The following is a 22,512-nucleotide window of genomic DNA, read 5'->3' on the forward strand; positions in this document are numbered from 1 at the left end:
CTGTCATTTGGACTGCAGATTAAAGAGCTGAGTCAGACCATCAACCTCCCCATTCTGTCGAGGAGCACATATGATGGGTGTGCGCCCAGACCCAGAATGCCGTGGTCCACACTTACACAGCCCTTTCTCAGACTTCAGCCCTTACTCAGGCCCCAAGTGGCGCTTCTCCTCCAGCCGACAGCACCAAAGGCGACCTGGCGACCTGGCTCGACTCCTTAATGTGCCTGTGTTGAGATTGCTGAGGGCCCGGGCGCGGGCGCCCCGCCCCCTTCGCAGGCAGTGATCTAGTTTCTCTCCGCTTCGATCTAGCGGGCCTTGCCCCTCCTCCGCAACCCGCCCCGCCCAGCCCTCTTCTCTTTGTTTCCCGGCAGAGCTGTCCTGGACAGGGCGGGGGACAGAGCCAGAGTGGTAATGACAACCCCTTGGGGGGTCTAAGTAAGGCATCCCCGAGGTCTCTTGAGCCTGGGTTGGAACTGGTGGGCAGGCCTGAGAGTTCTGATCCTTAGGTTCCAATAGGAACCCAAAGAACCGATGGGTGTCCTTTGCTTACAGCCCAGGAAACAGGCCAGGAGCCAGCAGAAGCGGCCTATGGTCACCTTTTAGACCGGTCCAGACGCAGCCCCACTCGCGGTGTCCTGGGCACTTGCTTCACTTCCAGGCCTCAGTTTCCCTTTAAGTTTCCCTCGGCCCTGCTCCAGGACTCAGTTTTCCCACTAACCAGTAAAGTAGGTTCAGTGGGGGGAGGAGGGGCCTGAGTTTGAGATTCTCTTGTCCTGGACCCCAGCCTCTGCCCTGCCTCAGGCCCTATCTGGACCCCATTTAGAAGTAAAGTTGGGCAGGATATGAAAATGTCAAGGACCGGGACAGTCTCATCCTGCCTCTACCACCTAGACCTCAAATGCCCTATTGTGCCTTATCCTTACCCTAGCCCTCGGTTTCCTCATTGAGCTACTGCTGTATCCCTATTTAGTAAAGGAAACACAGTGGAACAGTGGTTTAAGGGAGGATTTAGGGGCCAGAGGATGCTGTCTCATCCTCTCTCTACAAAGCCAGGCCTCAGTTTCCCAATTTAGAAATAAAGAAGAGCAGGATGTTGCTGGAGCGGTGGTGAAGGGTGACCTCGAGGTTAGAGGATCACTCCTTGCACCTGCGACTCCAGGCCTCAGTTTCTCCATTTAGAAGGAAAGAAGGGAGGATAGGATGCTGCTGGAGCGAAGGCGGAGACTTGAAAGTTGGAGAATTGCGCCCCGCCCAGTGTCTGCGACCCCTGGCCTCAGTTTCCCCATCGGTCAGAGCTTTACTGGACAGCTCCTCCGGGAGCCCCGGCAGGCTTCGCCGGGTCGGGGGCGGCGCTGCCAGAGCAGGGTCGGGGTCCCAGGAGCGTAGCCCCCCGCGGCTGCGCGCTGCGCGGAGCGGTGACATCACTCGGCGGGGAGGAGCGCACGGCTCCCGGCCAGGCTCAGCCGGGGTTCCTCGGCGGCCGCGGCCATGACGCAGGGTCCCGGTGGCCGCGCGGCCCCCGAGCCCGAGGCGCCCACCACCTTCTGCGCGCTGCTACCGCGCATGCCGCAGTGGAAGTTCGCGGCGCCCGGTAGCTTCCTGGGCCGCGGTCCGGCGGCTGCGCGCGTGGCGGGGGCGGCAGAGGCGCAGCCCGAGCCTGGGGTCCCCGCGCTGGCCGCCGTGCTGGGCGCCTGCGAACGCGCTGCGCCGCGCCCTGTCCGCTACCAGCTCTCGGCCGCTGCCGGGGCTCCGGGTCGCGGGGCGCGCGGGGAACTCCCGACGTCGCCGACGAGTGGGTGCGCAAGGGCGGCTTCATTCACAAGCCCGCGCACGGCTGGCTGCACCCCGATGCGAGGGTCCTGGGGCCCGGGGTCTCTTACATCGTTCGGGTGAGTGCGCCCAGCCTCCTTCCCGGCGCGCCGCGGTCGGGGACCGCCCCACCCCCAGTTTGGTCTCTCAGACCCCGAGAGCCAAGTGAGCTCTCCACATCACCCAGGAACCCGGTTTCCAGTGCGCGCGCTTCTCGGCCGCCCCCACTCGGAAGCGCTGGGGTCTGGGTTCCCACGGCGTCACGTGGGGAGGGGCGGGGAGAGGGCGCAGGTGGGGAGGGGACGCACGCATGCGCAGGCTTGCCCCCCCTTGCTGTTGGGTGGGACGGTCCCTAAGGTGAGGACTAGGTAGCCGAGGGTCCCCTCACCCCGGAGAAAGCAACTTTGCAGCGATTCAGTGGGGATCCAAGATTCCACACCAGAGCGGATGAAGAGAAGGGGCCGGCTGTGTTTATCTCCTTTATTTTGGCGGAGGTGGAAGGCGGTTGTGGGGATTTGGATAGATGACTGCGATCTCCAACTGCGGGCCATCATTCTGCCTTATCAGCCTCCCCAAATATTGGAATGTTAGATGTGTGTCACCACTTCCAGACCTTTATTCTTTACTTTGTTTTTTAAAACAGGGTCTCATGTAGCTCAGGCTGGCCTGGAAGTCACTATGTAGCTGAGGATAACCTTGAATTCCTGAGCCAGGATGGCAGCCACGCACCGCCACACCCTGTCTATATGATGCTGGGGATGGAGCTCAGTCCTATTTATGCTAGGCGAGCTCAGTGACTGCTGAGAACCAGCCCCAAGCCTCCACCCAGGTTTTAACTGTGACCTTTGCAAGGGTTAAGGTGTGGGGGATGGCCTACCACGTGCCCTCAAGCCACAGGGGACATTTTATCTTCTCACTCAAAGCACCTACCCCTGTGTGTGCAGTGTAATCAGTCACTTGAAAGTAAGCTGCTGTGTGATGCTCACTTTAGGCACTCTCGTCTGGCTTCCTGCCCACCACTGTTTATGAGATGACAAGTGATCTCAGAATGCTCTTTGCTGGATGTCCTGGACCAGGATGTGGAGAGGGTGTATCTCTCCGTGTGCCCTTGTTTTCCCCACCAGGGTCCACCATGTTCCTTCTCCCTTCCCTGGGCTCCGTTGAGCCTCCAATATTCTTTGTCTTGGGGATCGACAGATAGGACCTTATTTTGAAGTGCATTTAGTGGAGCACACCTGTAGTCCCAGCAGTCAGGAGGTTGGAGCAGGAGGATCGCTAAGAGTTCAGGCCAGCCTGGGCTACATAGCCAGACTCATCTCAAAAGACAAAGAAGGAGGGCATGGTGGTGCACACGTTTAGTCCCTGCACTTGGAAAGCCAAGGATGGAGGATCTGTATGAGTTTGAGGCCAACCTGGTCTACATAGCAGGTTCTAGATCTGTCTATAAACAAAAAGAAAGACAAGAAGAAACAAAAAAGGAAGTATGTATACTGACAATTTTGGGATTTTGGTTTCTTTAAAAAACACAGAAATGTAAGAATGTGCTATTGTTTTAATGTCGGCTGTTGGGATGAGGGGCTGCTTCGGACTGTCCGCAGCAGCTGACTATGATTTGCCTCCTGCTCAAGCAGAGGCGTGTTTTTGCCAACTGCAGACAGTTTCTGCGATTGTGCAATGTTTGGAATTCTGGGGACTCTTCAGAGGCTGTGCCCTAAGAGGCTGGGTTGGTTACTGTGTTTGAGTAGTCATGCTCAAAGCAAACAAAAGCAAAGAGGTTGGATCCAGGGACATCTATCTCTCTCTATTTTCTATCTTTCTTTTTTTTAGAAATATTATATATATATATATATATATATATATATATATATATATATATATATATACTGTAGCTGTCTTCAGACACACCAGAAGAGGGCATCAGATCCCATTACAGATGGTTGGGAGCCACCATGTGGTGCTGGGAATTGAACTCAGGACCTCTGGAAGAGCAGTCAGTGCTCCTAACCACTGAGCCATCTCTCCAGCCCATTTTCTATCTTTCTTTCTCTCCTATCTTGTTGTAGGGGATGAAGGGGGGTGGGTGTAAAAGGTGGGAAAAGGAACCCACAGAGTAGCAAAGAGAGTCTACAAGTAGGTTTGTTGTAGGTGTGATGAATTCAGTTGAGGTTGTACAGGAGTCTTGCAATGACTGAGACACAAAAGCCAAGACGCAAGTGGGGCCAGGAGTGTTGGCACACACCCTGTCATCCCAGTACTGGGAAGGTGGAGGCAGGGGGATTAGGAATTCAAGGTTATCCTTGGTTAGAGGTGAGTTTGAGGCTAGCCTGGGCTATGTGAGACCTTGTCACAAGACAACAGCTAAGAGAAGAGGTCGAGGCTGGAACAAAAGGCAAGCTGTAAGCCAAGGGTCACTCTGAGAGCTCCCAGAGGCAGGAAGAAGGCGACCTTCTGTGGAGCCTCAGAGGGAGAGTGCTATCTGCACAGAGCAGCCTCCAGAAGGGAGTGATAGGGACTCCTGTAGTGTGCTGTCCGTCCTGTCTGTGGTACTTTGTTGCAGTATCCCTGATAACTGATAACCCCTGGGCACTGCTGCCTTGACACTGAATCCTCTGGGTGATTGCCCGGGTCATGTCTCTGTGCAGTGTCTGCCCGTTAGATCTTCCTCTAGCTTCTTGGCCCATGCACATTCAGGATCTGGGTAGATGACACTCTGTAGACGACACTCACATTCTGGGTCTGGCTTGTGTCCCCTTTCTCCTGTGTCCTAATGGCTTGGTGTTTCTGGGTTCTGGTGTCACACTGTACCCCATCGATGCTGCAGTTGGCTGTCACATACCCAATCCTTCCAGGTCCCCGTTCTGTCTGTTGGATGCATGCTGAGAATCCAGATACTGTCATTGTTGGGACTCCCCATGTTGAGGTGTAAGCAGTGTGGCGTTTGGAATTCCAGCCATTGTGGAATACTAACCTTGTGGAGGACACACAGGCTTCAGGCGCAGTGGGAGAAACAGACAATAAATATACAAGAAGACAGCCCATGGGAAGACCGCAGGTCCTGACGGGTCAGGGATGCTAAAATAGTGAGATATAAGTGGGCATTTGTATGGGGGTGAGAGGGCTCCCTCCAAATTCATGCCTGCCTGGTACTCCAGAACGCAGCCACACTGGGGCACCAGTGTCTGCAGTTGTAGTCAGTGGAGATGGGTGTGGATCAGGAAAGGAAATCTGATGGCTGCTGTCCTTAGAAATCCCATAGGAAGACCTGGAGAAGGAGGCTGTGATAGTTCAAACCAAAGGACTAGAGGACTGTGGCCACTGGATGCCTGGGAGAGGCAGGAGGGCCTCTGTGAAGCCTCCAGAGGCCCCTCACTACCAGCAGACCTGGGTCCTGGTCTTTGGCCTCTAGAATGTGGATGGCAGTATTTCTGGTGTTCTAAGTCCTATCCTTGTAGGAATTATCATATTGTCCCTGGAGACCCACTCTTTGGCTCTCCGTGGCTAGCTCCTCTACTGGTGGCTTCGTTTTCTGTGGGCCATGTTCACGGTACTTTCCCTGACTGACCAGGCCTTGTGGCTCTGGAACCATACCGGACTGGGGTCCTTGCACATTTGGGTCCTGCTGCATGGCAGCTGACAGTGACTGTGTGATTGATGTGGTTGCTTGTTCTGTCCCCTCCTTCCCTCAGTGTGTGTGCTCAAGTGCATGCGTGTGTACGTGTACATGTTCTCTCAACTGGCCAATAGCTCACCAATTGGTGAGGCCAGCCAGCCAGCAAGTCCCAGGAATGCTTCTGTCTGTCCCTGATTATCAGTGTGTGCTACAGTGCCCCACTTTTTATGTGGGTGCTGGGGATCTGAACTCAGGTCCTCACGCTTGCATGGCAAGCACGTTACTCACTGAGCCATCAGCTCCCAAGGCCCCCAGAGCACTGTTCTCATGTTGACCCCTAGGGGGCATCGTGGGGCTGCAGTTACAGCATCAGGCATTGTTTGTGTACCCAACCCCTCAGGTTGGAGAAGAGCCCTTCCTCCCCACGGCTTTACCATCGTGTTTGTCAGAGGTTCCACATCTGTCTCCTGCCATGCAAACTCTGATGAGCAGAGTGTGGCCTGAAGTCCCCACACATGTCTCACTCTGATCACTGGGGGTATTGTCACTGACAGAGACAGGCCAGGAATGGGGGATATGGGAGCAATTGGACTCTTTCAAAGCAGGGAACCTGGCTGATGCTCTCTGAGGTACCATATAGTGAGACATGGCGGACAGAGTCCACATTGCTCTCCATTCACCTGTTCCTCTTCTTTATTGATGGACAAGTTTGCCATCAGCCACCAGCCACCTACCTATCTACCCACTCACCTACTCACCCATCTACCCATCATCCATCCACCCACCAACCCATCCATCTATCATCCATCCATCATCTACCCCCCACCCACCCATCTATTCATCCACCCACCCATCCACTACCCATCTACCCACCCACCCATCCACCCATCCACCCATCTACCCACCCATCCACCACCCATCTATCCATCCATCTACCCATCCACCCATCCATCCACCCATCCACCCATCTACCCATCCATCCATCCACCCATCCACCCATCCATCCATCCATCTACCCACATTCATCATCCATCATTCATCTATCCATGTGGCCATCCATCTGTCCATCTGTCCATCTACCCACTCGCCCACCTACCCATCCATCCATCCATCCACCCATCCATCCATCCATCCACCCATCCACCCATCCACCCACCCATCCACCCATCCACCCATCCATCCATCCATCCACCCACCCATCCATCCATCCATCCACCCACCCATCCATCCATCCACCCCCCCATCCATCCATCAATCCATCCATCCATCCATCTACCCATCCGCCCACCTACCCATCCATCCATCCATCCATCTACCCACTCATCCATCAATCACCCATCCATCCATCCATCCATCCATCCATCCATCCATCCACCCATTAACCCACCTATCCACATTATCCATCCACCCACCTATCCATCCACCCACCCATCCATCCATCCATCCATCCACCCACCCACATCCATCCATCCATCCACCCATCCATCCATCCATCCATCCATCCATCCACCCATCCATCCATCCACCCACCCCACCCACCCACCCACCCACCCACCCATCCATCCCTCCACCCACCCATCCATCCATCCACCCACCCATCCATCCGTCCATCCATCCACCCACCCATCCATCCATCCACCCACCCATCCACCCACCCATCCATCCACCCACCCACCCATCCACCCATCCATCCATCCACCCACCCATCCACCCACCCATCCATCCATCCATCCACCCACCCATCCATCCACCCACCTGTCCGTCCGTCCACCCACCCACCCACCCACCCACTTACCTACCCATCCACCCACCCATCCCATAGGTGAGGCTCAGCTCACTTCTGTCTGTAGCTCCCCTTACATCTTCCGTTTAGAATGAATGAGCCCTGTAATATGGCGATAGCAGGGTTGGGTGGCCTTAGCTCACTAGCCTTCATTTGTCTCTTCTACTTGGTCTCTGTCCCGGCCATACTCAGACTCTCACTTCTGACATGGCTGCTGCTCCATCTGCTTGGCTCCTCCCTTACGGCTCCTTTCCCTTGGTCACTGCCCCACAGGTCTGTGATGTGAAGCACAGACTGTCCTTTCTGTTGGCTCTGACCTGGCTTGGCCTGAGTGCCTTGTACCCTTTTGCATGGTGAGCAACGTGGCTTGGGACTTAGGTCCCTTCCTGAGCTCCTGACCTTGTACCCTGGACAGTCACGTCACCTCAGATAACTACCAGGGACGCATCCGAGGCCTGTGTGCTTCCGAGACCCTGTTCCCTCTGCTGATATCATGTCGGCAAAGTCATCACAGGGGTGATGTATCACACAGGTGACATATTATCACCCCTGACTGTTGGATCCTCCCGTGGGTCTGCAAACGCAAGCTGTGTGTGAGCATGCATCACGTGTTCCTTCGCGTTGAGTCACTTGGATGATCTCACGATGACTCCCTCTTCCCACATGTTATCCAGCAGCATTTGGAAATCATTTCATGTGAATTCATAAAAATAACTCGTCTCTTTACAACGGCTGGCCACATTCTCCGCGTTCAGCCTCTCCGAGCAAGGGGCAGCTGTTGTTAATATTAACTTCCAGAGAGCGTCAGCAGATCTTAGCGTCCACGTGGCCCACACGAGGGTATCTACTTGGGCCGCAAAGCTGTTTGTTTGCTTTGAGTGAATTCAGCTGTCACAGGACGCTCCGCGTGACTGTGGAACTGATTCCTGCTGGGAGTGGGGGGATCCTGTACCACCAGCATCAGGGCAGGGGTTGCAAGAGCTGAGCAGGGGTGCTGGGTGCTGTGCCGGGAGGGCGTGGAACAGAAGGGACCTCAGCCAGGCTCCTCTTCCCACGCGGCACAGGGGTGGGCCGAGGGTGAAAACATAATATGCACCAATCTTCTTACTTTTAATTGAGGGCAGGTCTTGATGACACAGGGCTGCAGTCCCAGCGCTTGGAGGTGGAGGCATGAGAATCCAGAGTCATACCTGGTTATGTAGTGCACTTGAGGCCAGCCAGGGCTACAGGAGCTCCTGTCCCCCAAACAACCTACGTGAATAAATGACATAAAATTACAAATTAAGCTGGGTATGGTGGTGCATACATTGTCCCGTCACTCGGAGAATGGGGAAGCTGCAGGATCTTCCAAGCTCAGGAGATCGGGGCTAGCCTCTACGACAAGCAGGATGCCAAAATAAATTAATGAAAGAAACCTAGATCAGCGACAGGCCGGGAGACGTCGTGATGGGTTGCTCTGAGCTCTTCCTGCTCCTGCAGAGGGACCTGCACCTGGTTCCCGGCTCCCACGGCTGCTTGGCTGCCAACTGCCTGTAATCCAGCTGCAGTGCCTGGTGCTCTGAAGTCTCGTGTGTGCACCCACGCATGATTCCTTTTCTAGCTGCATTCCTCCTTTCCGTCCTGAGTGCTGGGATGACAGGTGTGCACCCCAATTCTGGCTTCCCTTCCAGCTTGGAAGTTAGGTGGTGGACATGCTAAAGGTTCCACTTGGGTCTTCTTCCTACGTTCCTCTGACTGTGTGTTCCTTTCCACAAAGATGTGTGTCTGGTCTACAAAGTTTATTTTTCTTTTGAGGCAGGATCTCTGTACCCCAAGTTGCCCTCAGAACCCCTTAGTGGCTGAAGGTGACCTTTACTTTCTGATCCTCCTGTCTCTCCGTCCACCCTGGTGTTCAGGAGACAGGTGTGTGCCACCACACCAGATTTATGAGCTACAGCCCAGGGCCTAATACATGCTGGGTAAGAGCTCTCCTGACTGAGCAGTGGTTTCTGCCCTGTGAGGTTTCTATGGAGGGCAGATGGTAGTGTTTGCCTCTCTGCCAGCCAGATGGTCCCTGTCTGGATTGTTTGCCAACCACGTGGGTGCTGGTTGGACTCATTGAACATGCATGCCACCGTATAATGTCACAGCTTGGACACTGAAACTGAGCCTTGGGATTGGGCCTGGGTGGGGCGCGATGCTAGGTGGGAGAGGGTACATCCGGGACATCAAGCGCCAAGGTCCCTGGGGCAGTGACTGTATCTGCCAGGGCAGGAGAAGAGCCCTGGATGCCTAGAGAGGAGGTAGTGTTGTCTGAGGGACAGCTTTGGGCTGGGCTCTGCCTGCTGATTGACCACCCCCTCTCTCCCCAGTACATGGGCTGCATTGAGGTGCTCCGATCTATGCGCTCCCTGGATTTCAACACCCGGACACAGGTGACGAGGTGAGGCCTTGGGATGGGTCTGGGAACCCGGGTCTCATGTGGCCTGCCCTTCATGAGGCCTCTTGAGGGTAGCATGGCAGGTTGGAGGTGACCTGACAGGCACCTGAAGTCAGAGGGCTGACTGTGCTCAACATGGGCCATACCTCAGGCCTGTGTCTCAGCTCTGTCCCTGAGTGTTGTTCTTGGCTGTGATGGACACTCCCCAGACTCAGTTTCCCTTCAGCCTGCCCTCCAGTGGGGTGTGATTTCAGGAGGGTGAGAGGGAGGGTTTCGTTTACTCCATGAATTTGTAATCCAGGACACAAAGCCAGGTGTGTTGGCTTACACCTAGAGTCCCAGCATTTGGGAGCCACGGGCAGGAGGTTAGCCATGACCATGCTAGCCTAGGCTATAGACTGTCCCAAGAAACAAGCAAAAACAGTAGACTTATTGCCCCAACATTCCACCCCTGCAATTCTTTGCTTTAACACATCTCTGTATAGTATTTTATAACCACCTAATCTGAACATTGGATCTAGAACATTCCAACACCCTAAAAGGAAGCCCTATTCTCATGAGCAGTTATCCACTCTCCAACCTACCTAGCAGCTACAAATACACTTCCTGTCTCTGGGCATTTCTTAGCATGGAGTCCCACTCTGTGGCCTTGTGTCTCTGTCTTAGCCACTCTTTGTGCCTCTGTGATAAAACCCAGAGAATTTATTCAGCTCATTCCGTGCATCATAGGAAGGCAGAAGCTCGAGGGATCTGCTCATAATAATAAGTTTGTAATAAATAATTAATAGTAAATTAAATCTGCTCGAGTGATCACATTCATAATAATGAACAAAGAGAGATGGATTAGTGTAAACATGTTTATGCTCAGTTTGCTTTGTCTACTCTCTTTTTTTCTTTTGCTTTGTCTACTCTTTTTTTTTTTTAAAGATTTATTTATTTTTATGTATGTGAGTACACTGTAGCTGTCTTCAGACACACCAGAAGAGGGCATCAGATCCCATTACAGATGGTTGTGAGCCACCATGTGGTTGCTGGGAATTGAACTCAGGACCTCTGGAAGAGCAATCAGTGCTCTTAACCACTGAGCCATCTCTCCAGCCCTGCTTTGTCTACTCTTACACAGTCTAGGTTCCCCTGCCTAGGGGATGGTACCACCCACAGTGGACAGCCCTCTCTTCCTCAACACATCAAGACAATCCCGCACAGATATTCTCTGAGGTTCACCCCTGAGGTGATTCTACATTTTGTCATATTGATAATTAACACTAACCACGATGTCTCACTGATCACTGTCTTTAGAGTCCGTTCATGTTGTGCATATCAGATCCTTGTTCCTATTCAGTGCTGAGTAATACCCCGGTGAGTGGATGGACCATACTTTATGTCCAGTCATCCATGCTGGATGCCAGGTACAGAGGACTCCTCACTTCCCATCAGCCCTGTGTCCTATCTCTGCTGCCAACCAGGTTTATAATAATTTGTCACCCTGCCCTCATGAAGCCTAAATTGGCCTCTAACTTGCTGTGTATCTCAGGCTAGCTTTGAATTCATGATCTTCTTGCCTCTGCCTCATAAGCAAAGGGATAATCACGTCTGGCTTCTCATTGCTCATCTCTCGGCGCCAGCCCTGCCATTTCTAAGTAGGGTCTCCTTCTCCCCCAGGGAAGCCATCAATCGGCTCCACGAGGCTGTGCCAGGTGTCCGAGGCTCCTGGAAGAAGAAGGTAGGCGTGGGCTGTGGTCCTACAGAGCTGGTGTGTGTCATGGGAGGCCGAGGGGAACACCGTGGCTACCCAGAGCCCCTCTGGTCTCAGGCATCTGATGCAGGTGGCTCACTGTACCTTCCCAGGCCCCCAACAAGGCGCTGGCCTCCATCTTGGGGAAAAGCAACCTGCGCTTCGCCGGCATGAGCATCTCAGTCAACATCTCCGTGGACGGCCTTAACTTGTCAGTTCCCGCTACCCGTCAGGTGGGAGCCGCTGCCCTCCACCCTGCACACCACCCTGCTGCAGTTCTGGTACCCTCACCCACAACCCACCTTTGCCCAGTCCGCAACCCTGCCATCTACCCTGCCCACATCCTTCTCATGGTTCCACCCACGGCCCCACCCACAGCCCCTCCCACAGCCCCGCCCTCCCCCGCACTCCCCACCCCCCTGCAATCCTTTAAGCCCAAAAGGCCAGCAATAGCCTTTTCAGCCCTATACTTCAAGATGGGGTTTCTCTGTGTAGCCCTGGCTGTCTTGAAACTCACTCTGTAGACCAGGCTGCCCTTGAACTCGAGATCCTCCTGCTTCTGCCTCTAGAGTGCTGGGACTGAAGGTGTACATCACCACCACCCAGCTTCAGTCTTAGACTTATGTCCCTATACATTGTAAGTCCTTCCACAGCCCCACCCTCAGTCCCCGCCAACCTCAAAGCCCTCAGCCACACCCACTCAGCAGGTCTCACCTATCATCTGGAGAACCCTTACATTGCCCAGAAATATCTGATGCCTACTGGGGTGGAGCCAGGGTGTGGAGTCGCTATGGGTACAGAGTCCCCAGTAGCTGGGATCTGAGTGGTCTGCTTGCCTTTATGCAAGGCAGTGCCACCGATAGGGCAGATCTGTCTGGAATGGTCTGGATGTTTACCTGGGCTGGAGTGGGTTGCAACCAGGGACCTGGCATTCCCATCAGAAGGTCGTGGAAGTGGGCTCCCCCTGCAGGTGGGGAGGAGAGGGATGCTGGGCTGGTCCCCAGGAGAGGCAAGCCCCTCTGGGAAAAGACAACATGAGCCTGGGAGAGGACTTGTCTGTCCCTAGAGTAGAGACACTGGCGTTGTAGTCTCTGCCAGGCACTGAGGGGGCAGTGCCAGGGCCAGATGAGCAGTTGTCCTATGAAGAGGGGCCATGGCCAGGTCTCATGGGGAAGTGATTGAAGTAAGGACAGAGGTGAGAGGCAGAGTGGGCAGCCCCTGCCGAGGGGCTTACTGTGGGGGATACACAGCTAAGAGGGCTGCAGGAAGACTTTAACCCCAACGATAGCCAGTATCCCAATTCTATCCACCATCCCCATTCTGGTTACCTGAACTCCGACCTCCACCTCAACCCTACTTGTTTGTGCAGAGACACAGTCTCACCACGTAGCCTTGCCTGTCCTGTGACTCGGAGACCTGCTTGCCTGTGCTGAGATGAAGGCCACCATGCTTGGCTTGAACTTGGCTCCCAATACTAACCTCAGCCCTTCACCTGGGTCAGGCCTGCGTCTCTCATTTGTGGGCATGCATTCTCACTTTGCCCTGGTTGATCTGGAATTCAAGGAAGTCTGAGCTGGAACTGTATCAGCTGTAAGGGGCAGCCTGAAAGGGGCCCCAGACACAGTCCTACGGGGAGGGGTCCTTTAATTCACGTGTCTCCGATGCTCTGCAGTGCTGTGTAGGCACAGCTGTGCGGCAGGAGGCGTCTCACATCAGACATGAGACAAGACTGGCCTTACATCGCCTCTGGCTGATGCCAAAGAAACACGCTTGTGGCTGGGGCTTAGGTGATAGTGTTGGGTGTGGTGCCCTGGGCATAGGGGGTCTTTTTTGAGCAGCTCAGCTGGAAGTGAGCCTCGCCCTGTAGCAGCTCCAGAATCCAGTTGTCTTGTGAGTCAGGAGAGCTGGAAGTTTGGGGGGCTCTCTCCCACCAAAGACTGGGAGTCCACCGCATGGAAGGGGCTCCCAAACCTGCTGCTGCTGCTGTTAGTGGAGAAGGGAGACCACTCGACACCAGCCCAGGGACAGGGTGAACAGCGGCAGTGGGGAGGGGACCAGAGCCTGAAGCAGAGGCCTCCGTCCGATGCCCAAGCTTCCCAGCTGGTGGGAAGGACATTGCCGTTGGGCTCACTGTCGGAGCCACGGTCCAGCTGAAGGCTCAGCTGGGAAGATGTGCTCACTGAGACCACAGGTTCAGCTTCCTGAGTTTTGTTATTTTGAATCTTAGGAACCTCTTTCCACTCCTCCTCCTTCTCCACTTTCTTTCCCTGACTCCTCCCTCCTACCCCTCCACTCCCCCCTCCTCTCCTTTCTCTACCCCACACCTCCTCTTCCATCCCCATTGTTCCCTCCTCCCCACTCTTCCCTCCTCCCTACACCTTTCTCCTCTCTACTCCTCCCTCTTCCCTACTCTCTCCTCTCCACTCCCCCCTCCTCTCCACTCCCCCCTCCTTTCCACTCCTCCCTCCTTCCCACACCTCCTTTCCCCTCCTCACTCTGCCCTCCTCCCCACACCTCCTCTCCCCTCCCCACTCTGCCCTCCTCCCCACACCTCCTCTCTCTTCCTCACTCCTCTCTCCTCCCTCCAGGAGGGAGTGTTTCAATTCCGAGGAAATAAAATCCCTATACAACTTTAGGAACCTGAGTGGCAGGCCACAAATGGGGTGGGGCCATGTAAATAAACGCCAGTGAACACATACGTGGTCTATATCAGGAGACCTGAGCCTGGGATAGGCTGTTTGGAGTGTTTGTGTTTATATGTGTAAAGGTGTTTCCATGTCTACACTTAGGTGGGTACTCAACCATGTGACCCCCAGACCTGTGCTTCCTGTTCTCTCTTCAGTCCCTGTCCAGTCCTCATGGGGGCTTGATGTGCAGGTGGGACTCTCAGGCTTTAGTTGCGTTAGACAGACAGTAGTCAGAGAGGACACACCTCCCTCCCCACCTCTCCTGTGACTGGGTCTCACCCGCCAGGGCTATCAGTGACCATGCCTGCCTCCTGTCCTCACAGATCATCGCCAACCATCACATGCAGTCTATTTCCTTCGCCTCCGGTGGCGACACGGTAAGATGGGGTGGGCGGACCTCTGTGCCCCGTACCCCTGCAGCCTTCCCAGGCCCTGCCTGCTGGGTCCTCTGCGCCTCTAGGGAGCTGAACCCTGTTAACTCCCCCTACCCATCTCTCTAGGACATGACCGATTACGTGGCCTATGTGGCCAAGGACCCCATCAACCAGAGAGGTGAGCTTGGATTGTGGAGGGCGCTCAGGGCCCTGGGCCTGCAGCAGGGCTGTGCTGGAGGGTCACAGGCATGCCGCCGCTGTGACCTCCCCAGCCTGCCACATCTTGGAATGCTGTGAGGGTCTCGCCCAGAGTGTCATCAGCACCGTGGGGCAAGCCTTCGAGCTGCGCTTCAAGCAATACCTGCACAGTCCGCCCAAGGCTGTCGTGCCCCCTGAAAGGTAAAGGAGCCCTGGGTTTCCTGGGCCAGGCTGCTAGCTGCATCCTCCAAAGACAGGCTGGGTCTGCCCTCTGTTACCCAGCCCCTTGTGTGCCTCAGTTCCATTTCTTTCATTTAGACCAAGGGCTCTGTGCTCTTCAGGGATGAGCCTCGTGATAGCAGCTGAGAATGGGGTGTCTTACATCTGGGGTGCCACCTTTATTTCTTCCGACATTGGATCTAGTACGAACAGCTATTGGTGGTTGTGCCAATATTCTGCACGTACCTCCAACCCCGTAGATCAGGGTTACTGTCACCAGCGTTACCTGGGGAAGGCCTGGCTGATAGGTGGAGGTGGGGGGTTGGGAAGGGAGGGCCCAGCACTCTCACGTAGATGCCTCGCTCTGTACCCTCAGGCTGACGGGGCTGGAGGAGTCAGCCTGGGGTGATGGTGAGGTTACTGCAGACCACGATTACTACAACAGCATTCCAGGCAAGGAGCCACCCCTGGGCGGGCTGGTGGACTCCAGACTGGCTGTCACACAGCCCTGTGCGCTGACAACACTCGGGGGCCATGGACAGGTCAGCCTCCTGTGGGGCCAGAGGGGACGTGGAGCTGTCATTGGGGTGGGTGGGAAGTAGGCCTGGGGCATAGCAGGGTCACCACACCTCTCTTGCAGGGATTGTCACCTGCATGGAGAGATGTCCGTGGCTTGCCTTGGGACATGGGCCCCTCTGGAGCAGGTAGGTTGTTCTAGCCTCACAGAGTCTGTCTCCTGGCCCCCTCTACCCCATGCCCCATTCACAGCGAACCTCCCTGCATGTAACTGTGCCCTGCAGGCTGTGCGTTCTACCCTGTCCCCAGTGAAGCTCTCTGTGTGTGACTGTCCTACAGGCCGTGTGCTCTACACTGTCCCCAGTGAAGCTCTCTGTGTGACTGTGCCCTGCAGGCCCTGTGCTCCCTGCTCTACCTCCCCTTTCTCTCTTCATTGCCTCAGGTGATGAGGTCACTGCAGTTGGGGATACATTGAGCTTCCCATATTTTTAAACTCCAGGAGGCATTGCCGTCCTGCTAGACTTTGTCTGCTGCTGTCCCCTGACCAGTGGCTCATTACTCTGGGTCTTTCCAGAAGTCTTTGTGCACACTCGGGCACCTTGGTTATGAATTACTGCCGAGTCTGTCCAGATGGGAGTGCACACACAGTTGGCACACTTGACTCTTTGTCCAGCTGACAGTCCTTTGTGCAGTCTTCCCACAGCTGCATACTGTAGACCTGGCATCGTTTCATGACTGTATAGTACTCCTCCTTGCCAGGCAACGGGGCCTCTCTGGTGTGAGGACTGTACACTTGCTCCCTGTGTACATAACGGGGATCCCTCGGTGCCTTACTAGCCTTCCGTCCCAGGGCTGTAGCTTTGGCTGGGTCCTCCCTCAGCACCCACAGGTCAGTGTTCTCCATACAGATCTCAGGGTTTCTCAGGCTGTCTCACTTTCAGTCAGATTTTTATTTTTTGAGATAGGGTCTCATATAGCCCAGGCTGGATTTATTATGTAGGTGAGGATGACACTGAACCCTTGATCCTCCTGCCTCTACCGCTGTGTTTTGAGCATCACCACACACAAATGGCTGTTTTTTCTAAAACATAAACAAACAAAAAACCCCTTTGAGGTAGGGTCTCATTCTGCAAGCCTTGAGCATGGGACATTCTGCCAGCTCCTGGGTTTGCATTTCGCTGCCATCATTTTATGATTAAACTCCTTCTTTCCCAGTTTTACAGGGGGCTATGTGACACATCTGGGTCCTTGGAGGTCAGAGCCGTGGTGTCCTCAGTGTTTCAGAAAGGCACGTGGTGAGGCAGGGCTTGGTCACAGTTAGTAGTACCTTCCAGTCCTCACTTCCTACCCGGGGTTCTGACAAATACCTGGAACATCCTTGGGCTCTGAAAACTCCGCTCAGCTGAGCTTAGGTGGGAAGAATGGAAGTCAGTTGTTCATTCGGTTGACATAACCCCCAGCAACCCCGAGGGTGAGGCTGAGGGGACAGGATATCCGGCTACCCCTGGGTGGGAGAAGATGTGTGGGACTAGGCAGGGTATGAACAGGAGACTGAGAGCTTTCAGAGTAAAGTACAAGGAGAAATAAAGCACAAAGATGTGAGTTTGACTGCTGTCACTGAGCTAAAGGCTGAGCATAGTGGTCCATGTTCGAAGTCCTAACACTGGGGAGACGGAAGGGACTCTGGGGCTCAATGGCCAGCCATTCTAGCGTAATCAGTTTTGGGTTCAGCAAGAGGCCTTGTCTTAAAAAGATGAAGAGTTGGGGTTGGGGATTTAGCTCCGTGGTAGAGTGATTGCCTAGCAAGCGCAAGGCCCTGGGTTCGGGCCCCAGCTCCGAAAAAAAAAAAAAAAAAAAAAAAAAAGATGAAGAGTTATTGAGGAAGACACCCCGTGTTGCCCTTCAGCTTCTTGTGTGTACACGGATACATGCATGCATGTAAGCACGCACACGCGCATGGAAAGAGGAGGAGGCCTCTGATTTTAAAATAGGAGTAACAGTGGTACAGCCCAGCCACGAGGCAGGCCACACAGTGGCCTGAGCCACAACTATTAATATTTAAACAGAGGGTCAATGTTAGGATCCAGCTCTTTGGAGCCCGGAGCTCCCGCCCTCTCCCCCTTGGCCAGAGAGCTGCCCTCTTGTGGCACATCTGGGCTCTGGCTCAAGCTTGCATATGTGACCAGCCTCTGTCCCCAGCTGGAGCACCGTGTGGCTCTTGAATCCAACAGGAAGCCTCCGCGTGGCGCCTGTGGAGTGACACAGGGGACTTGCCTGCTCACTCCTGCCTCCCTCTGGGTCATTTGACTCATTGTCCTTGCTTCCCCTGCCCCCAAGTCCTCTGGGTTTCTGCCTGACCCACCACCATTTGTCCTCTCTAGTCCCACCTGGGGATGGCTACGTGCAGGCAGATGCCCGAGGGCCACATGACTACGAGGAACACCTGTATGTCAACACCCAGGGCCTGGATGCTTTGGAGCTTGAGGACACCTCCGAGACACCTCTGCAGCCTGAGGACAGCCCCAAGAAGGACCTGTTTGACATGCGTGCGTGACCCGTCCCCATCTGACCTGGGATTGCATGGGGGAAGGTCGAGGGGCTCAGACTGTGAACCTCAGTTAACTGGGGAAGACTTCCTGCCTAAGCTAGTCAGTGGGCAGCCTGGCTTCTGCCCATGGTCTCAGGAGAGCCTCTGTGAGCTCCTGTCAGTGGGGCCTGTCAGTTCCCATCTAGTTGGCCAGGAGATCCCAGCTTGTTTTAATCTCCCCTCAGGGTCTCAGGTGGGTGTGGGAGAGCTGGTCTTCCTTTTTCCTCCAGGAGCCCCCACCTGGAGGGTAGCCCGCTCACTAGAGAACCCCATCCTGATGGAGGAGAACTGGTGTGTTCTCAGTCTAGTCGCCCAGGTTAATCTGTCCTTCCAGAAGGGTCTGCAACATTCCTCACAGTCGTATGTCAGCTCTACTCCCTTCCCTGGCCACAGCGTGGTGCTGACTCTCTCAGGGCCTCCCAGATGGCTAGAAATTTCTTCCGCCAGATCTTCCCGGAGTCGATCCCTTGTTACATCATTTCTTCGGTGTATGTGTGTGGGCATGTGGGGGTTAGAAGACAACCTTGGCTATTGTTGCCCAGTGCCAGTCTCCTTGTCGATTTGAGCCAGGGTCTTTCAGTGGCTCGGGGCTACTAACTAGTCTGGGCTGGCTGCTGTTTGAGGCTAGGGATCTTCCTGTCCTCATTGCCTCGGTGGGAGTTACTGGGACACGCCATTGTGCCAGCTTTTTAAATGTGTGGTGGGAATCAAACTTGGGTCCTCTGGCTTGCACCATAGACATGTAATTCTTAGCATTACAACTGTGGTGTAACCTACTGAGTGCCTGCTGTGTACTGTGGCAGTGGTTGCAGAGTGTGAGAGAGTGTTTCTCACAGTGGGAAAGCAGGTTGGGCCTGAGTGATAGCCATTTGCGTGATTTTCACAGGGAGGTGGGTTCCCACTTAGCCCTTGGCAGGGGAGACAGCGGGGTTGTGGTGGGGCTCCTGTGTTAGGCACTTGCGGGCCGATTTGTGTCACTTTCTGTCTCCTCCCTGTCCCTTGAGGGTCCTGAGGCTGTAGTGACAGCTCCACAGAGGTCCGGATGTGAGGCAACTTTCCCTTACCAACAGTCAGCCAATGGCATAGATGTGGTCTGCAGTGAGGCATACATGGGGTAGGGGCCAGCGCAAAGGGGGGAGTCTGGGTCAATAGTGGGAGGAAGGGAGTACTGGTGTGCCTCAGCTTCTGTGAGAACAGCTTTGACAGTGAGTGGAACCACTACACTTTGCTGATAAGCACTTGGCTGGGGTTGCAGAGGCTGTGCCCAGTACCAGGATGGGTCTAGAAATTCTCAGGGCCCGGCTTGTGCTGAACCCCTGTATTCCAGCTAAATGAGAGAATGAGGGAGGAAGACAGAATTTAAGGCTAGCTTTGGCAAGTTTGTGAAACCTTGTCAAAAAGTAAAACAAGGACTGGGGGCGTGGTCAGAGGTGGAGCCCCTGCCTAGAATCTCCCAGTGAGGGGCTGGGGGCGTGGTCAGGGGTGGAGCTTCTACCTAGAATCCCCCAGTGAGGGGCTGGGGGCGTGGCTCTGGAGTGTGCTTACCTGACAAGCCTGATGGCCTAGGTTCTATCCCAGCAATAGAAAAAAAAAAAAAATGACCCACAGGACCCTTTGAAGATGCCCTGAAGTTGCACGAGTGCTCCGTGGCAGCAGGCATTACTGCAGCCTCACTCCCTCTGGAGGATCAGTGGCCCAGCCCCCCTACCCGCAGGGCCCCCATTGCACCCACAGAAGAGCAACTGAGGCAGGAGCCCTGGTACCATGGACGAATGAGCCGTCGGGCTGCAGAGAAGCTGCTTCGTGCCGATGGGGACTTCCTTGTGAGAGACAGCATCACCAACCCGGGGCAGTATGTCCTCACAGGCATGCACCTGGGGCAGCCCAAGCACCTGCTGCTGGTGGACCCCGAGGGTGTGGTAAGCGGGCACTTTGCTCTTCAGGGTTGGGGCCATGTTTTTACATAATGGATCCTTTAGTATGGAAGAGGTGGTTCCTTGTCAAAACATTTTCCAGTTTAAAAAAATGTTTTAACCAAGGGTGGTGACTCACACTGGTTATCCTAACACTTAGAAAGCTGAGGCAGGAGGATTGCTACAAGTTCGAGGCTAGCCTGGAACTCCAGGGTGAGAACATTGTCTAAAAACAATAACGAAGGGGTTGGGGATTTAGCTCAGTGGTAGAGCGCTTGCCTAGCAAGCGCAAGGCCCTGGGTTCGGTCCCCAGCTCCAAAAAAAAAAAAAAAAAAGAAAAAAAAAAAAAAAGTAGATGCAAAAAAAAAAAAAAAAAACAATAACGAAAACTTGTAAAGGAATTTTCCCTTTGTAAAGCGTTTTGGGGTTCACAGAAATACTTCCACCCCTCCAGCCTCTCAGAGTTCCCACCCAAGGTGCTTGCTCCTGACAGCACAGTATGCCAGTTGGGGTGTATTTATCTGGGTCTTTAAGTAAGTTATTAAGTCGGGGCCTTTCCAGAATCAATCACCACTATCCCCTTAGTCAAATTCTGTGTATGTAGCCCTGTCTGGCATGAAACTTGCTCTGTAGACCATCAGCCTGGCTTCGAACTCAGATCTCCTGCTGCCTCTGCGCTCCGAGTGCTGGGACTAAAGGTGCGTGCTGCCACAGCTGGCTCTGTTCTTTTCTCTCTTTTCTAATGTATTCTTCTTGTTATTATCTTAAGTGCATGGGGTGTGTACCATCTGTGTGCAGTACCCTCTGAGGCCAGAAGAGGGTCCCAGAGGACTGGAGTTACAGATGGTTATGAACCTTCCCCGTGGGTGCTGGGAATCGAACCCCTGACCTCTGCAAGAGCAGCGAGTGCTCTTAAAGGCAGAGTCACCTCTCTAGCCCTCGTCTACTTACTTACCTTTTTAAACTTCCTACTGCCTGAACTTGGGTTTCTTCCTCCGTGTTTCTCTGGCACAGGTGTTCCTCACGGGAGTTGGGGGTTTAAACTCAGGTCCCTATGCTTGCACAACAGGCCCTTTCCTGCCCCAGCAACCCCCCCCCCCCGAGCCCAGCTGATCGTTGGGACCCGAGTACATTGGGCCTGTGGTTCTGGAGTCTTGGGGTTGGTTCTGGGGCGGAGTCCCCTCCTCTGACCAGCAGGTCTGAGCTGGTGGGGGCGTGGCCTGTGGGATGCGTGGGATGCGTTCTGGGTCGGGGGCTGAAGTCTCTGTCTACAGGTACGGACAAAAGATGTGCTGTTTGAGAGCATCAGCCACCTCATAGACTATCACCTGAAGAACGGGTTGCCCATCGTGGCTGCCGAGAGTGAACTGCATCTGCGGGGAGTGGTCTCTCGGGAGCCATGAGCCAGGTGAGTAGTAGCCAGCTCTACGAGCCGGCAACGTCTGGCATCCACAGGGTTCCTGTGTTTAAAGACTGATCCACAGTCATGAAACTCACCCATTCTGTGCATCGTTGTGTTGGGCGGCCTTCACAACAGCTAACTGCAGAACATTTTATCATCCAAAAAGCAAGCCTCGCCTCTAGAAGCCGCTACCCCAACCTTCAAGATTTTTTGATTGGTGTTGTCTGAATCCGGCCGGCCCCACTGTGTGCTGTTCTGTGGAGAGTGGCTTTGGTTTAGCCTTGGGCTTCCTGTTGGTGTTGAGGGGACTGAGGGTTGACTGAGAAGGGGAAGCAGAACTGGTGTCCTTAGGGTGTCTGGGCAGAGCAGGAGGAGGGAGACTGCTGTGGTTGGAGAGGGCAGGAGGCAGCAGCTGGATGTGGGGGCTGGGTTGGAGGGAAGTAGGGGGGCGCTATGGAATTTTCCCGGAGCTGCTGGCCAGGTCAAGTTGTTCTTCATCCCCATGACAACGCCTCCTTCCTATCCCCTTCTGGATTGATTCCTTCTGCTTGGGGGCCAGGGCTGCAGGCAGAACTGCTCTGTTTACATGGAGGATGTGGCCCCGTGAACCTCTCAGATGCCTCTCTGCACAGTGCTGGGCCCAGTGCATGTCACCCAGGCAAAGGTTCTATTCTAGCCTCAAAGGTGTTTGTGAACCTAGAAGTGACCCTTGGGGTCCCTATGGTATTAATGCTCATCTCTTAGATCACACGGTTCTGAGACAGGCACTGGGGCTAGCATATTTGCCTGCACAGAGAGGTTAAGGTTACGATGTTGTCCTGGGACACACAGCAGCAGCTTAGCCCCAGGCCAATGGTAGCTGAGTGCCCATGACTGCTGAGACCCTTTCTGTTTAGTGGACACTGATATGGCTGTTGTCATGGTCACCCTGACTTCACCTCTTTCTGCCCACAGGTGACAGTCGTCAGCCCTTGCTGTGGCCCCGAGGGCTCAGCCTTTCTCTCAGACCCTGAAGCCACGAGAACCAGAATGGCTACCACCTCTCCTTCCGCATGAGCCTCAGGAAGCCGCCTTTTTCCAGCTGCACTTGCTCAGCTGGCTGGGCCAGTGAGAAGAGTCAGGGTTCAAGCCCCTGGTCCCACCTGAGCCCCAACCCTGAACTTGGGTGAGGCTGTATAAACCAAAGACAGACCAAGTCGCCTTTAACAAAGAAATCCAAATGCAGGTCCCATGCCTCTGGTCCCCGGCGTGGGTAGAGAT

General features: G+C 54.5%; 1 protein-coding gene across 1 annotated transcript; it reads left to right on the plus strand.

Moving 5' to 3' along the window:
- Positions 1-1,114: 1,114 nt before the first annotated feature.
- On the plus strand, positions 1,115-22,512 carry Shc2 (SHC adaptor protein 2). Its single transcript, XM_032908734.1, is given in 14 exon segments — positions 1,115-1,696; positions 1,699-1,889; positions 9,554-9,624; positions 11,284-11,344; positions 11,470-11,589; positions 14,367-14,420; positions 14,544-14,595; positions 14,690-14,816; positions 15,211-15,376; positions 15,475-15,538; positions 17,732-17,896; positions 19,546-19,856; positions 21,125-21,258; positions 22,207-22,512. Coding segments are annotated over 13 exon segments (1,719 nt in total). The 5' UTR covers positions 1,115-1,488; the 3' UTR covers positions 21,254-21,258; positions 22,207-22,512.

The sequence above is a fragment of the Rattus rattus genome, chromosome 1 (genome assembly GCF_011064425.1).
Source record: "Rattus rattus isolate New Zealand chromosome 1, Rrattus_CSIRO_v1, whole genome shotgun sequence".
NCBI lineage: Eukaryota > Metazoa > Chordata > Mammalia > Rodentia > Muridae > Rattus > Rattus rattus.